We start from the raw sequence: 16,446 nt of genomic DNA on the forward strand, positions 1-16,446 counted from the left end.
AAAAGACTGCTGTCCATTAAGTTAAATCACTCCTCCAATTTTGCTCCAGAGGAAGACTCCCTAAAATAATATGTGTTTTTACTATTTAAATCACAAATTTTAGTCCAGAGATTACAGGTACACAGTAATAGTGAAGTGAGTCATTAAAAGTTAAAGGCAGGTAAAAAGAACTTGTGAAACCACCCTGTTCTAAATAAAGAATCCAAGCTGAATATCATTTGGGTATTTCATTTGTATTCAGGTGGGTCCTCGTACTACATAGCTGTTGGTATATTTAAAAAATATTGCATAATCTGATTGTACACTGTATGGTCTTATGACGTAGAAACAATTCAACTGTAAACCTCCAAATGAAAAGTACAGTTGAACAATAAATGTTTAATAATGGCTGGTTAATACGAATTTCCATTTTTATAGATTAAGCTACTGTGAGCAACAAAAACACTAAACAGTCAAACATACTTACTAACAGAATGTAAAAAACATTCCCCTCATTGTATGGGACTTTATAGGCAAATTTTGAACACCTTCTCTTTTTTGAACATACTTACTAAGTGAGGACAATGGCAACTGCATCATTAAGAACGCTCTCTCCAAACAGTAAGGTGTATAGGTCAGTATCCACATTCAGCTCATGGAATATAGCCAACACCGTCACTGTAAAGATAAAAGCAGAAGTGCTAAGTATTTATTTTTATTTTTTATTATATCATCAATAGCAAGGAACACAGAACGATAGAAATAGATGTTAGCTGGATCACCACCAATAGGCTCTACACTATGATAGGCTTAGTGTTAATGTATTCCCATCCATGTACTAACACACAGTAAATCAGTGCAGAGATGATTAAAACAACCTGCCACAAATATGATGTCTTCGGTTCTGTAAGATTTCAGTTTACAGCCATTCTCCATTGCTCAATAATTTTCACTTCAGACAAGATTTGCTGAGCAATGTTTCTAGCATTTAATAGCATTAACTTCAACAGTTGTTAATCACAGCACTGTCCTTATTGAAGCCAACTGAGGTTGCCCTATCCTAGGTGTCTGTTTCCATTACATTGCTATCATGTGCAATGGCCCATAGTACTAACGAGATGTTAATGAGGCAAGAAGAAGATTCTTGACTGTGCTCTCTGTTTTGCTCTATAAATGTTCATGTCCAGAATTATGCATAGGTTACACATCATCATGACTAGGAATGCAGGAATCCTAATCGAAGGGAAACACTTTTGCCAATCTGTTTTTTCCATGTCATAATTTCATTTTCCCTCTTATTTCTTAAGAGTATGATTCTTTTATTATACACCAGACACGGACAGTGCGATTCTCAGAGTTGGGAGTATCAGAGTATTACTAGAGATATTTTTACATTTTTAGTCATATACACTGAGCCATGTGACTTTATTACATTTATCTCCATCATTTTACCTTTAGATTTATTTGACTCCTGTGTTTCTGTTTTCTCGGGCCAGATCTGTTTCTGAGAGCTGATTACTGAATGCACTAGGTTTAACTCTGGTATTGGACTGAATAGACATATTTAGACACCCTGCACAAAGTGCTGACTGATTTCATGTAATGACTTTAAAAAAATGACCAAAGGGTAAAAAAGGCAACAGAGCATGCTTTGCAGGGAAGGAGGGGAGGGGTTACACAATTTCAAATGTTGCTTTTATTTTTTTTTTTTTTTTATGATAAATCCCTGTACTTACACTGCACAAAATACAGGTTTTGTGAAGCTTCTCCTCTGTTAGCCACGGGTACCTTTCATAGCTTACTATGATTACTGAGTGACTGTAGTGCTGGTCCCATTCAAATTTTTTGTGTTTTTTTTTATTGCCTTTAATGGGAAAATGTACATCTGTGGGCTTATGAAAACCTACAACAGTAGTATGCCATGTCAGTTTCTCAATGCTCTTGTGTGGTTTCCTCTAGTAAACCAGTCCCAGCGAGTCCAAAATAAAAAAAAAACATTGTCAGCTTTCTATGCGTCTTTCAGTGTGTCCTTGTAGAACTTCAACTCAGGGTGCAGAGCCTAAGCCCCAGCCTGCTTCTTCACCAGGGCCCTTGATGATGGGAATGGAATTGCAGCAAGCTGGAACCAGGCCGCAATCCCCAGGTATGGCCATCTGATGATAGGAAGATCTGCAACACTAGTATGCCATGTCAATTTCTCCCTGCTGTTGTGCAGTTTCCTCTAGTAAACCAGTATGCAGAGTACAGTTAGCAGGAGACAGTATAGGTGAATATGTGTAAAACCTTGTGAGCTGCTATATATAAGAAATAAAGCTGCCAACACTCCTTACACTTCCTGATAATGTGACAATACGAATCCAAAAACAATTAGTGCATCACAAAATCAATAAATAATGACAATTTGATATCGACATAAACAATCTGATAAAGTGCAAAATATCTGACAAAGTGCAAAAATTATCTCCTTATAGTGCAAAAATATGTTTAAATGTCTAAACATAAAGTGCAATGTGCTTAGTACTCCACACAGGGTCCTTATTCAATCCAATACGTAACGTAGCAGTCTATTATATACTATTTGAAAAACAATTGATGAAAACGTAATATCTTCACACTGATCTACCTTTGTGCACAGAAAATCGTAGTGCTGCCCTCCACCGATTGTGCCCTCACCTTAGAGGCTTAATAAAAGTGCTTGTGACAAAGATGAATCCTCTGGGGTATTCCTTCTGTTGTTCCTCCTTCAACATATGGAGTGCTCCTTGCTGAAAGCCAGTGACCTCCACTCTCATATCACCCACATGTAAAGCAACAGAAGCTTGCTATAGTGCTTTATTGTTTTCATATGCTATGCTGTACCCAATTTTTTTTATTTATTTTTTTTATCATTTTTTTTTTCATACAAATAGAGCTTTCTTTTGATGGTATTTAACCACTTCCCGACCAGCGCACGACGATGTACGTCGACAGCATGGCACGGGCAGGCATATTGGCGTACATGTACGTCCAATATTCGTTGCCGCCGTGGCATCGGGAGCGCGCCGCCGGCGGCGCGCTCCCGCGCTGGTCGGGACCCCCGTGAGTCCGGTCGCGGGACCCGCGGACTCGATCGCCGCGGGCATCCCCGCGATCGTCTCACGGAGCGGCCGAATGGAGGAAATGCTGTATAAACAACATTTTCCCATTCTGCCTAGCAACTAGTGATGCTGATCTCTGCTCCATGTGATTGGAGCAGAGATCAGTGTACACTAAATGAAAGCCCAACCCCCCCACAGTTAGTAACACACCCCTAGGAACACTTAACCCCTAGACTGCCACCCACTGGTTAACCCTTTCACTGCCAGTGTCATTTACACAGGAATCACTGCATTTATATAGCAGTGATTACTGTATAAATGACAATGGTCCCAAAAATGTGTCAAAAATGTCCGATGGGTCCCCGACAATGTCGCAGTCACAATAAAAATCGCAGATCGCCGCCATTACTAGTAAAAAAAAAAATAATAAAAAATTATTAATAAAAATGCTATAAAACTATCCCTATTTTGTAAACGCTATAACTTTTGCGCAAACCAATCAATAATCGCTTATTGCGATTTTTTTTACCAAAAATATGTAGAAGAATACGTATCGGCCTAAATTGAGGGAAAAAACATTTTTTTATATATTTTTGGGGGATATTTATTATAACAAAAAGTAAAAAATAATGCGTTTTTTTCAAAATTGTCGCTCTATTTTTGTTTATAGCGCAAAAAATAAAAACCGCAGGGGTGATCAAATACCACCAAAAGAAAGCTCTATTTGTGGGAAAAAAAGGACGTCAATTTTGTTTGGGAGCCACGTCGCACGACCGCGCAATTGTCAGTTAAAGCGACGCAGTGCCGAATCGCAAAAAGTGGTCTGGTCTTTGACCAGCAAATTGGTCCGGTCTGAAAGTGGTTAATCACTGATGGGTTTTTTTATTTTTTTAAATCGTAATTTATTGTTTATTTTTTACACCGTCATTTGACAGTTGGCAGACAGCAACCAGTTAAAGAAACGATAAACATTTTACAGTTCAGGAACTTAGTCAAAAAACAGAAGCCAGGGTTTGGATGCCTGAGCAGGTAATCAGACGAGCCTGGCCATGAAAGCAGAAGTCATTGTAGTCAGGAGCAGAAATCAGGAACAGGAATCGGAAGAGAATTCATACACAAGAGTACAGGAAGAGACGCACAAGAAGGAAATGAGCTAAGCTGCTTAAATAGCAAAAATGGTCTGGCTGTAGGCTGGACTAATGAGGTGAATCGTAATCATGAGAGTCACTGTGGTACCGACAGCTGAGCAGCTTCTGAGCACTATAAGAAAAGAGCTGCTTGTAAAGTAGCAGGAGCAAGCCCTGACAGGAGGCAAGTATTTCACAAGCAGGCTAAACTGCTTGGGGAATCCTGTGTTATGGCTGTGCCCTATAAACAATGCTTATTTGTGAAAACGAGACTTCATACATATAGGGAAAAAAAGATATAACACATTTAAAAAAATGTATAAATTAGAACTGAACAAAAAATCATTATTGTTACCCTTTACCACCACAGAATACTATACTATATTACCGGATCCAATCTGATAAGCTCAGATTCCTGCAGTCTACAGCAGTCTGTGCCATTGAACAGTAGGGTAAGTAACCGGGACTTGCTGACCTTCAACAATGAGATGTTTGTTTACTGTTTCCTTCCTAGCAAATGAGATTCTGCTGCATTTTTGTAAGCTACGGAGCAATGCCATAGCAGAAGCTGAGCAGTGTTTTAGCAAGCCTGCCGTTGGCGAGTAGCCACCAAGTCAGGTTCACTAAGACATATCCAAACTCTTTAAGAGTTTACAGTGTATACTTTCTTAAAAAGATGGAGTCCGGTTTTGATCATGTTGCTTACAAAGAACACAAAAGATCAAAACCAATGAGAGTTTAATAAGATGTAAGACTATACACCACCAGTAACCCCATTAGGTATTATTCACAATGTAACCTTTATGAAAGCTGAAAGACGTATCTAACAAGAGAATGCAAATGTATACAATATTTACACCCTATATAAATACATTGTGCAGAGGTTAATAACAAGGCAATGGAACAATTCTACAATATAATTGCACTATTTTACTCAAAATGGTCATTTAGAATAATAAGCGAACATGCACTTGTATAATCATTTTTGCTTCATCATTAGCATACTAACATAGCCTAATTAATCAGGGATGTATTTTCAGATATCTGTTTGTATTAATCAAGTCACAATGCTCATCAGCACTGCAGAATAACCTCACTTAGAAAAGGATCTTCTGGTTATTAATGTGAGGAGAGTACCTTTGTGGTAAGAGGATGGACTAATTGAGCTTAATGCTCTTGTACTTGAGAAAACCTTCACAAATTATCCTAGATTATAAATATTCAGTGATGATAATATATGGACAAGATCGTGCTAATAGTTATACTGCTGATCAGGCAGGTACAATAGGATACCTTTTTTTTTTTTTTTTTTTTTAGAAGGCAGAACATCATCATTTCTGCACCATGATGACATCAATCTAGTGCAATGAGATGACATGTATGCGGGAAGTTAAAATAACTAGAGTTGCATTAGGCACTGCATATAAATCCACACTCGACAACTGGCAATAACCTTCAGTCTGTAATTTGCACCCCTTTTTCTGATCCTTGCTGGGGTTACTGGTATGGGCAATGCATAAAACAGGCATTAACATTACAGTATGCAATGTGTATGCCAACAGGAGAGACCTGGAGGCCATTGGAAAGTGAGAATCCCATCTCTTGTCTTCTCAACAGGACACTGCATATCTGTTTTTTATTGTGAAAGAAAATGGTGTGTGTGTGTGTGTGGTGAGACACGACACCAGGGTTGGATCTAGCTCATCTAATGTGGGGGTGCAGTAAAAAATGTCAGGGGGGGCAGAGGATGTGAGGTCAACATGTCTACAGAAACAGGAATCAGTACGGCAGAGTACAGTTGGTTAGCAGGACAGTGTCAAATGTGTGGATGTGGGAATCAAGTTTTTTTTCTTCTAGTTCAAATGCTGGTTGAACAAAACAAAAAAAATGACTGATGTATGGGCTGCTTTACTGAGCCTACCTCAAAGTGTAAGTTTACCTTTACAGAAAATCTGTACGGTGACCTAACACTGGACCCCCTCCCAATCCTGCACTGTCTTGCATGCTACTCCATCGGTCAAGGGATTTGAAATCCCTGCAACTTAATCTCCTCTCCATACTGTGAAGGCAGTACAGACCAGATGGATTCTGATTAATCAGCATTGTCACCTGAATGGCGCTGACCAATCAGAATCTATCTAGCCCATCCTGTCAGCATTGCAAGGAGAGGGGATAAAGCTGCAGTGATTTCAAATTCTCTGACTGGTGGAGCGGCATGCAGAAACATGACAGCGTAGGATCGTGGGGGGCAAGTATAGCGGGATAGGGGAGGTGGGGAGGGGGTCCAATGTTAGGTCACCTTGCAGATTTTCTGTAAAGGTGAACTTATACTTTAAAGAAGAACTTCATTAAAACCAGAAACAGTTGAGACATCTTGGTCAGGTCTATGTACAATATAATGTACAGTGTGCAGGGTCAGGACTAAGCAAAAAACCAAACAACATATAGAGTGCAGCAGTCAGAATGAGTCTTCCCTTACATTCATGTCTCCAAAGTGCCACCATATATCAGTGTCCTCAGAGGGCCACCACCTTACAGCAGAGTGCCCCTTTACACACAGCGCCACCATCAGGGGGTACAGCTAATACAACTGTAAGGGGCCCACCCGGGCCAGAAGAAGTGCACTATAGAAACGATCTTGCAGCTTCTGCTTCTCTCTGCGTCATTGAGCTCAGACATCAAGCTCTTTACTGCCACCTCTGGCTACTATGTGCATGCGTACCCCTTGTGTGAGCTGCCTGCACTGTGCTCCTCTGTATCAGCAACATGTCAGCTTTGTGAAAACAAGCTGGGACTAGGTAGGAAGATTTCCTTTACAAGTAGGGGCTGTGAAGGAAAGGGAGGGGGCTGCTTGTGTACAGGGAGGGGCCAGTGGCATGTGTGTTAACAGATTTGCGTATGTGTGGGGCTGACATATATATACAGGTAGGGGGGCCAACATATACAGGTTTGAGGGGGGCTGGCATATATACAGGTGTGTTGGGGGCTGAGTGCATACATGTGAGGTGGCCAGTGTGGATTCAGTGGGATGGCCTGTGGGCAACCCCTGGGGAATGTTTGTGGTCAGGCTGGTGGGGGGCACATGCCTAAATCTGTGTAAGGGGCCCAAACATTTCTGATGGCAACCCTGCTTACACATACCTTCACCACTGGCAGGTGGCTGGCTTCACATAAATCTCCATGTCACTGACTCTGAAATGCACAGTTCCAGAGCCAGCCAATTCGCAAACGGTGGGGTGTATGAATATAAGCCATGCTTAATAAGTGCAAGATGTCACTAGGCAGGCACACACTGGACCCGCCCTACTGCCTGAGGCCAAGCCTGGATGTTTTCTACTCAGATGATATGTACATTTCAGAGCTGATTACAAGGGATTTTTTTTTACAGACACTTTTCTCCTGTCCACAGGCATTTATAGGCAGGAGAAAATGCCTATTTTTCACAAATCATCTGTAAATTTAAAGGCGGTTGACAACACAGGGCTGAGGGTGTACACATGCTGCCACTGCGATGCTTTGTTTCATAGCCATGATTTTGTGACAGAAATTATATCCTCTGTTGCTGTCTGTGGGCACAGCGCCTGATGACCATCAAGTAAATGTGGAGAGATTTATCCATAGTCATGATATAAAAGCTCTGGCTAGAGTGGAGCCTTATGCTCCATTCACACCTGAGCGCAGCGATTTCCTGGCTTTTTCGGGCATTTTTGCAGCTTTTTACAAATATTTTTAAAGCGTTTTAGAAGGATATTGCAAGAGTTTTACAACTGCAGGTGTTTTTGTTTAGCCAATAAAATGCACTAGGAGAAGAGGGGCAGGAAATTAGGGGCGGAGGACTACTGTTTGAGCAGAAAACGCTTGTAAAACGCTCAAGTCAGGGTTTTCTATTGAAGTCTATGGGGCCGAAAACACATGTAATCTGCCAAAAGAAGCTCATGTACTTTTTTTGAGTAATATGCATTTTGCTTCAGGTGACAGCATGCTCACATGTGAACAGGGGCCATTGAAATTATTTGATTGATGATTTGGCTTGTTGAGTGTTTTACAGCTACAAGCTTCAAGCGGAAAATCGCTCAGGTGTGAATGGGGCCTAAAACAAACCTCAATGCACACGGTCTATGAAAATAACTGTAAATAAAACAATACGAACATATCTTTCAATTTTTTTTATCATTTTTAATCTGATGTGCTATGAACAACTGAAGATACATTTTTTTATTTATTTTTTTGTATTTGCCCCACAATAAACAATCATTGTTACTGATTAGATTTCTCAAAAACAAATGTCTACAAATGACAGTTTTTTCTTTGTATTTTGAAAACAGAAATATATATATATATATATATATATATATAGTAATTTTCAAGATATTTCCTGTTGGGTTAACATCATTCTAGTAGTCTCTTCTGCAGTTAGCCAACCCTGCTGAGAAAACGTACATTATTTTTTATCTTCAAAGACCCCAATTGTAAACCCTGTACGTATTCTTTTATTCAGCAGTCTATATCTGTGTCAGAATAGGGAGCAGCACAAAGCAATCACAGCACGTATTAGAACAACATGCAGCTGCTAAAATTCAGCTCCCCTTATTAATTATCTGTCATTTGCTTGATTGATAAATGATAGATTTCACACTTCATTAAACCAGTCTTTAAGATGGATATGTGGAACATCAAGAACACACCACAAGCTAAACTCTGCAAGATAGCTAATGTTATACTTCCCTGTTTATTTTAATTTAAGCATTGAGCCAATGAAATACTGCAATATCCTTGAGCAGTGCTGTCTTAGCCGCCAAATACACGCACAATGCAGTAGTACTGGCCTGTTAGGGTACATGTGCAGGTGGAATGTGTAGGAAATGCCAGAGAGCGAGGCCCCTGACTTATCTATGTCACATGCATGGTCACAGGCTTCTGCATATAATCTACAGATCCAAATTCTGCACTGTATGTGGCTAATCTGTGCTCTGGCCTGCAGAATAGTGTCCTTTAATCTTAGCTTACAGGTTAATGTATGCTAAAATGTGTATATATGTTTATCTGGGGAAACTGGGATAAAATGGAGACAAGTTGGTGGATGAGAAATATGTGTTGTCCAAAATGTGGATTGAGGCCGTCTTGGGCTTCAGGTAAGCCTGCTGAGGAAAAAAAGCCATTCTCTGGCCAATCGTAAAATTTCTCTGTTTGGCCTGGAGTTCAGGCTGTCGAAAAGATTGGGTGAGTTTCCAGCCTGGCCAACCCTGGCTACAAATGCACTTGCTAGAATACCTGACTCATATGCCGCGTACACACGAGCAGACTTTTCAACAGTAAAGGTCTGACGGAACGAATTTGATCGTGTGTGGGCTTCATCGGACCTTTGCTGTCTATAAATCAGATGGACTTTAGATTTAAAACATGTTTCAAATCTTTCCGACGGGCTTCGAGTCCAGTCGAAAAATCCGTTTGTCTGTATGCTAGTCTGACGGATGAAAACCAACGCTAGGGCAGCTATTGGCTACTGACTATGAACTATGAACTTGCTTATTCTAGTCTGGTCGTACGTCATCACATTCAAATCCGTCGGACTTTGGTGTGATTGTGTGTGGCCAAGTCCGTTCGTTTGGAAAGTCCATTGGAACCCCGCTGAAAGTCCGTCGGGAAGACTGACGGAACTAGTCTGCCGGAAAGTCCAGTCGTGTGTACACAGCAATAGAAGGGCTGGGAAACCTCACATGAAGAAGGAGTTTTCCTTTCTCTCTGACTGTCCTTTGATGACTTTTTAAAACAACTCTAGATGATGGACACAGGCTGTTTGGCTTTGCAAGAACACCCGAAGGGTTCAAAGAGGAGAACTGTGAGCTGCTGAGACTGAATCAATTTGAAACATTTGCTAAAGTGTAACTTGTGTTTTGTTTTACTTCTGAAGTGAAGCTTTTTACTGTTAACTGACTACAAAAAAATGCATGCTGGGCCAGTGAACCCCCAAGGAGATTGCATTGTATGGTGCCTTCCTGCCACAGAGAAACCATCTAAGCATGTGTTTATACACACATATTTGGCAACAAAACCATAGTTTGGATAATCCATTTGGTTACCAGGTATACAGGACTACCAGGAGATATTTCTGATTTAGCTGCCAAATGGTTGTCAGGAGCAGCAATGGAAGCATTTAAGCAGTACTAGAAAGTTGGAGAGAGTCAAGAGTAGGTAGCTTTGCTCTTCCCTCCTCCAGCCCAACCCTCTAGGGCCTCTAAGTAAGTGGTACATGGGAGACAGAAACTTCAAATTGGAGTAAAGTCAAAGGGCAGGGGGAGCAGACTGGGCTCTTCCTATCATCATTGTTATCACTTGCTAATTGTAACTACTGCCTTTTGCAGTCCATATATTGTAATGTTCACTTGTTTGCTGCCCACGTATTGTTATGGCTGGCCATTTGTTGCTACATATTGTGGCAGTTGCCATCTTGTTTCCCAGATTTTGTAGCGGTTTCTGGTTTGTTATCGACAGTAACACTTTCCTGTTTGTTACCCATGTTGTGTAACAGTTGCTTGTTTGTTGCTTATGTGGTGTAACAGTTGCCCATTTGTTGCGTAAATATTGTTGTTGCCCATTTATTGCCTGTGTATTGTAATGGTTAACCATTTGCTGCCTAGATTTTTTTTATTCTTTCCATTTGTTGCCCATATATTGCAGCATTTGTCCATTTGCTGCCCACAAATTGTACCGATTGTCAGTTTGTTTCCAAGTGCCTGTTTTATTGCTTATTAAAACATACACCTGTTTGTTATTCATATATGGTAACAAATTGCCTGTTTGTAGCCTATGTAGTTCTATGATTGCTTTCTTGCCTGTGTAGTCTAACAGTTCCCTATTTATTGTCAGAGTATTGTAACAATTGCCCCTTTGTTGCCTGAGCATTGTATTGAGTGTTTGTAACCCATGTTCTCAGGATTGCCATTGTTTTCCAACAAATAAAGCCCATTACTTCACTGAATATAGTATAGAACAAGCCATGTCATGTATCTAGAAGTGGAAGACAGGCAGGTGGTGGAGCACCTTGTACATTGTGAAATGATCATGCACCGTAGAAGGGCTCGTGCTAACTCCTAATGTGGCAGCACTTGATGGAGCATGCTGCTGCACATGCAGTGTATTTAAATATAACTCCAGCTAAGCATTTTCAACATTACACACCATTTCCAGTTGAAGATAATGAACTACTGATAGCTTTTCAAATTCAAGCTATACATATAAATTGCTAGTACAACATAAAAGCAGAACTCCAGCTTTTGGGTGGAACAGTAGAGGATCCTATGCATCGCTGGGTTTCTATGACCTCCTATAATCTTTTATTTTCAGTTTTGTGCAACACAAAGATACAACAGTCTGATCATAAACATGATTCTTCTGTACATGAACATTATAAGTCACAAGTCATAGCAGTATAGAGAGTAAAGTACTACCACCTAAGAGGTTCCTGCACATACTAGTATTAAACAGTCAGTTACATCTAGCTCCCTTTGGAGGTTATGAATTTTATCCAGGTTGCCGACTTTCCATAATACTTATCAAAGCTCTCCTGGCAGGTGTGAACCCATTCCTCTGTCTCCATAATAAAGTTGACTTGTTTGATCCTGTGTCTTTTTCCATAATACTGAAATAAAGCCATTTTGCAGTGTTCAATAAGTGGGGAACAATGCTTTTCTTATATGCCCTGATAGAGGTAGGGGCTACATGAAGAAGACATTGTGCTGGGTCATCTTGAAGTTGGACACTAGTGACATCTGAGATCAGTTTCCTTATTTCAAATCAGAACACTCTAATCATTGAGCACTCCCACCTGATCAACTGTCTTAAACTGAGGGATATGACATGGTAAACAGCTTTGAGATATTATGTGACCTCCTTAGGGTCACATCTGGCAACTCCAATTCCAAAAAAGTTGGGATGCTGTGTAAAATCTACATAGAAACAAAATGCACTGATCTGTAAATCTCACAAACCCATATTTTATTCACAATATAAAATAGAAAACATAAAAATGTTTAAATTGAACAAATGTACCATTTTAAGAAAAAAAAATGGGAAGTTTTGTAAATCGATGGCAGCAACATAGTTACATAGTTAGTAAGGTTGAAAAAAAGACACAAGTCCATCTAGTTCAACCCATAACATGTTTTAAAAAAGTTGTCACAGGGCAACAAAAAGTTGACAAAGTATGTGGTACTAACAAGGAAGAGTTGGAAGAACATTTTGCAACTAATTAGGTTAGGTGCCAACAGGTCAGTAACATGACTGGGTATAAATAGGGCATCTTAGAGAGTCAGAGCTTTTCAGAACTAAAGATAAACAGAGATTCACCAATCTGCAAAACACTATATCTAAAAATGGTCAATTTCAGAATAACATTTCTCAACATAAAATTGCAAAGATTTTGAATCTTTTGATGATATTATGTACTGATGATTTACTGTTTAATAAAAGATTTAGAGAATCTAAAGATATCTGTAAGAAAGGAACAAGGCCGAAATCCAGAGAGAACTGCATTAAAAACAAGCATGATTCTATGATGGACACCACTGCATGGGCCCATGAATACTTCCAAATATTACTGTCTGTGAACACAGTTCGCCTTGCCATCCAAAAGCTCTACCATGCAAAGTAGAAGTCATATCTGAACATAATCCAGAAATGTTGCCACCTTCTCTGGGCCAAAGCTCATTTAAAATGGTTTGTTGCAAAGTGGAAAACTGTTCTGTTCTTCAGACTAATTAAAATGTGACATTCTTTTTTGGCAATAATTGGTGCCATGTTCTCCTGACTAAATAGGAGAGGGACCCCCCAACTTATTATCAGCACTCAGTTCTAGAGTATCTATCTCTGATGGTATTGTTTTTTTTTTCAATTGTGAATAACATATGGGTTTATGAGCTGTAGTAATCATTGCATTCTGTTTTTATGTAGATTTTATACAGCTTCCAAACTTTTTTTAAATCGAGGTTGTGCTTTTATTTTGCCTTATGCCGCGTACACATGTATCAGACTATCCGGCGGACTTAGTCTGGCGGACAAACCGCCAGACTGTCCGCCGGACTTTCTGAAGGAGCTACCTGCCCACACACGGTACTTTTGCGGCAGACTAGGTACGGCGGACTTAATCAGCCGGACTATCCGCCGTACCACCGGACTATCCGCCGTACTTTTGAAATGAACGGACTCCCTCACACACACGGAGTAAAGTCCGTTCATTTTGAGCGCGGCTCCAGGTAGCCAGGACCAGCAAAGGAAGAGTCGTTGGCCCCGTCACCTGGTATTGACTTAAAGGGGAATCCCTATGCTGAAAAAACGTATCATATCAGACTCTTATCCGAGTACGCTACCCGGCCGGCCAGGAAAGGGGGTGGGGACGAGCGAGCGCCCCCCTCCTGAGCCATATCAGGCCGCGTGCCCTCAACATGGGGGGTGCTTTATATAGGGACATCACCGGATGATGTCCCCGCCAATTATGTCACAGTCCCAGCATCCTCTGGGACTGTGACATCATAATGGGCGGGGACATCATCCGGCGATGTCCCTATATAAGTCGCCGCACGCTGCGCGCCTTTCATTGTGGCTAGAGACCGCGACAAGGCACCAGCTCAAGAAGAGAAGAAGAGAAGAACAGAAGGTGGTGACAACACGGCGACAGAAGACCGGGCCACCGCTTGTAAAAGAGCTAGAAGAAGGCGTGGTGGCCCAGCAAGAAGAACCAAAGAGGGGGACAAGACCCCCGAAGTCAGAAGAAGAGGGCGGCGGCGAAGAAATTTGGGCTCCTCCGCTAGTAAAAGAGCTAGCAGAAGATAGCGGAGGAGTCCGGCGAGAAGACCCCCGAAGACGGAAGACCCCCGGAGCAGTGCAATAAATAATTTTTAAACCTTGTGTGTTGTGTTTTTTTTTATTTTTTTTTCACAGGTGAATGGGTAGGGGTACATTGTACCCCATACTCATTCACATAGGGTGGGGGTCGGGATCCCCTTATTAAAGGGGGCTCCCGGATTCTGATAAGCCTCCGCCCCCGACAACCAACAGCCAGGGTTTTCGGGAAGAGGCCCTTGTCCTCATCAACATGGGGACAAGGTGCTTTGGGGTGAGGGGGCTGTGCGGCCCCCCTTCCCCAAAGCACCCCCCATGTTGAGGGCACGCGGCCTGGTACGGCTCAGGAGGGGGGGCTGCTCGCTCGACCCCACCCCCTTTCCTGGCCGGCCGGGTAGCGTGCTCGGATAAGGGTCTGATATGGACCTGGGGGGAACACCCACGCCGTTTTTTCGTCGTAGGGATTCCCCTTTAAGTCCATACCAGGTGACACAGGAGGCGTCGCTGGCCCCGACTACCTGGAGCCACGCTCAAAATGAGCGGACTTTTCTCCGGGCGGGAAAAGTCCGTTCATTTCAAAAGTACAGTGGACTAGCACACACACACGGCCGTATTGTCCGCCGGACTAGCACACACAGAGCCGCATTATCCACCGAAATGCGAGTCCGGCGGACAGATTGATGTGCAAAACTACTTTCTTAGTCCGCCACACTTTTCCACCGGATTGTTTGATCGTGTGTACGTGGCTTTACTGCTACGTTGATATGTTTCTGACAACTCGCTCGTGCCAGGATCAGCACTATTGCTATGCAGTTATCTTTATAGCTGACCCATCTAGATGCTCTCTAAGGCTGGCCATACATGGGTCAAATTTCGAAAGAATCTTCTTTGGAAAATCTGAAATGCGCTATTTGTGATCCAATGGTGCCACCATTGATTTCAAATTCGATCAACCAAGCCTTCAATTCCACCTCATGTTGCTACAGAAAATGATTTTCGTGGCTGGGAATCTTACTTTCTTTCCAGTAATTTTCCTTTCTTGCACTCATTTCTTGCGCATTTTTTTCAGTTACATTTCTCACATGATTCTTCCATCATTGATTAGAAAATAATTTTTCAAAACATTTCCAACATGCCCGATTACTCAAATTTGATGGCCGCACAAAAATTGGCTGTTGCTACAGCCCACTAATGGTGGGCAATTAGAACGAAAATTCTTAGAAATAATTTTCGAAAGGAAATTCTTTCGAAATTTGACCCATGTATGGGCAGCCTTAGCCTTAGCTTAGTGAGTGAGATTCAGCAGCATTTCCAGCTACATTTGTTTTTTGTGTCGCCCTTGCCGCCAGTACTGTGCATGCCAAGCAATTCATTTCCTCCCTTGTCTGAGTCTATTTCTACAAGACTGTGGGGGTTATTTACTAAAGGAAAATCCACTTTGCACTGCAAGTGCACTTTAAAGAGCACTGAAAGTGCACTTGGAATTACAGTCACTCTAAATCTAAGGGGTAGATCTGAAATGAGTGGAAGCTCTGCTGATTTTATCATCCAATCATGTGCAAGCTAAAATGCTGTTTTTTATTTTCCTTGCATGTCCCCCTCGGATCTACAGCAACTGCACTTTCAAGTGCAAAGTGGATTTTCCTTTAGTAAATAACCCCCTATGAGTCATCTTTTTGGGTGTAGAGACATTGGTGATTTACAAGCGCCTCCACGGTGATGTCATTATAGCCTGCCTCCACCATGCTATTCAACAAAAATCATACACAAATAGTGTTAAACAATACATTCTAATACTATTTAAAGCCCTTTATTTAGCTGTGTTATGTATTTTTCTTTACCATTAAGAATTATTTCTTTTGAATTGTCATGTGACCTACAGTGCCAATCAGTGCTATGCTGGCATGAGAAGCTAGTACAGACTTCTTCATATGACATCATCATCGGCTTGCTCCATGCTCCTCCTCTTGACCTTTTCCTGCTGTCGGAAACAAGCAGGGAAAGGTCATCTGTCTGCTGCCCAAATAATCTAAGAAAGGTATTTAGAAGACTTATTTTTAGAAATGAGATGCAGTGCCAGTCTGTATGTGCATATTTAGAATGCTTAAAGACAGCTAATCAATGAGAGTTTAATATCACTTTAAGGTATTTGGAAGCTACTTCTCCATGATTCTGCTGCTGGCAATGTGTCACCAGAAACAAAATCTCCAATATGACATGGGCTTAAGTACAAGAGGTCATACACAGAATTCACTAGGGCTCAGCTGAATTGAACAACACAATGATTTCAGGTACTGGTAGCTGGAGCGGGAAGTACTTAGGCACCTCACATCAGCACAAAGCACTGGAACACACTCACTATTAGCGTGATATTCTTTCACACGTGGAAAAACAGGTGTGGTGCAGTCAAGTGACATAGCAAACTG

At 41.4% G+C, this 16,446-nt stretch overlaps 1 protein-coding gene across 1 annotated transcript in view; it reads right to left on the reverse strand.

Moving 5' to 3' along the window:
- The window catches only part of SLC9A9 (solute carrier family 9 member A9), a 1,026,444-nt gene that overhangs the window by 842,670 nt on the left and 167,328 nt on the right, over positions 1 to 16,446 (reverse strand). The window contains exon 6 of the mRNA XM_077488236.1: positions 552 to 657. Coding sequence (XP_077344362.1) covers positions 552 to 657 — 106 coding nt within the window. The remainder of the gene's footprint in view (positions 1 to 551; positions 658 to 16,446) is intronic.

The sequence above is a fragment of the Lithobates pipiens genome, unplaced genomic scaffold (assembly GCF_037356315.1).
Source record: "Lithobates pipiens isolate NorthernLeopardFrog02 unplaced genomic scaffold, aLitPip1_a1.2 Scaffold_18, whole genome shotgun sequence".
In the NCBI taxonomy this organism is placed as follows: Eukaryota; Metazoa; Chordata; class Amphibia; order Anura; family Ranidae; genus Lithobates; species Lithobates pipiens.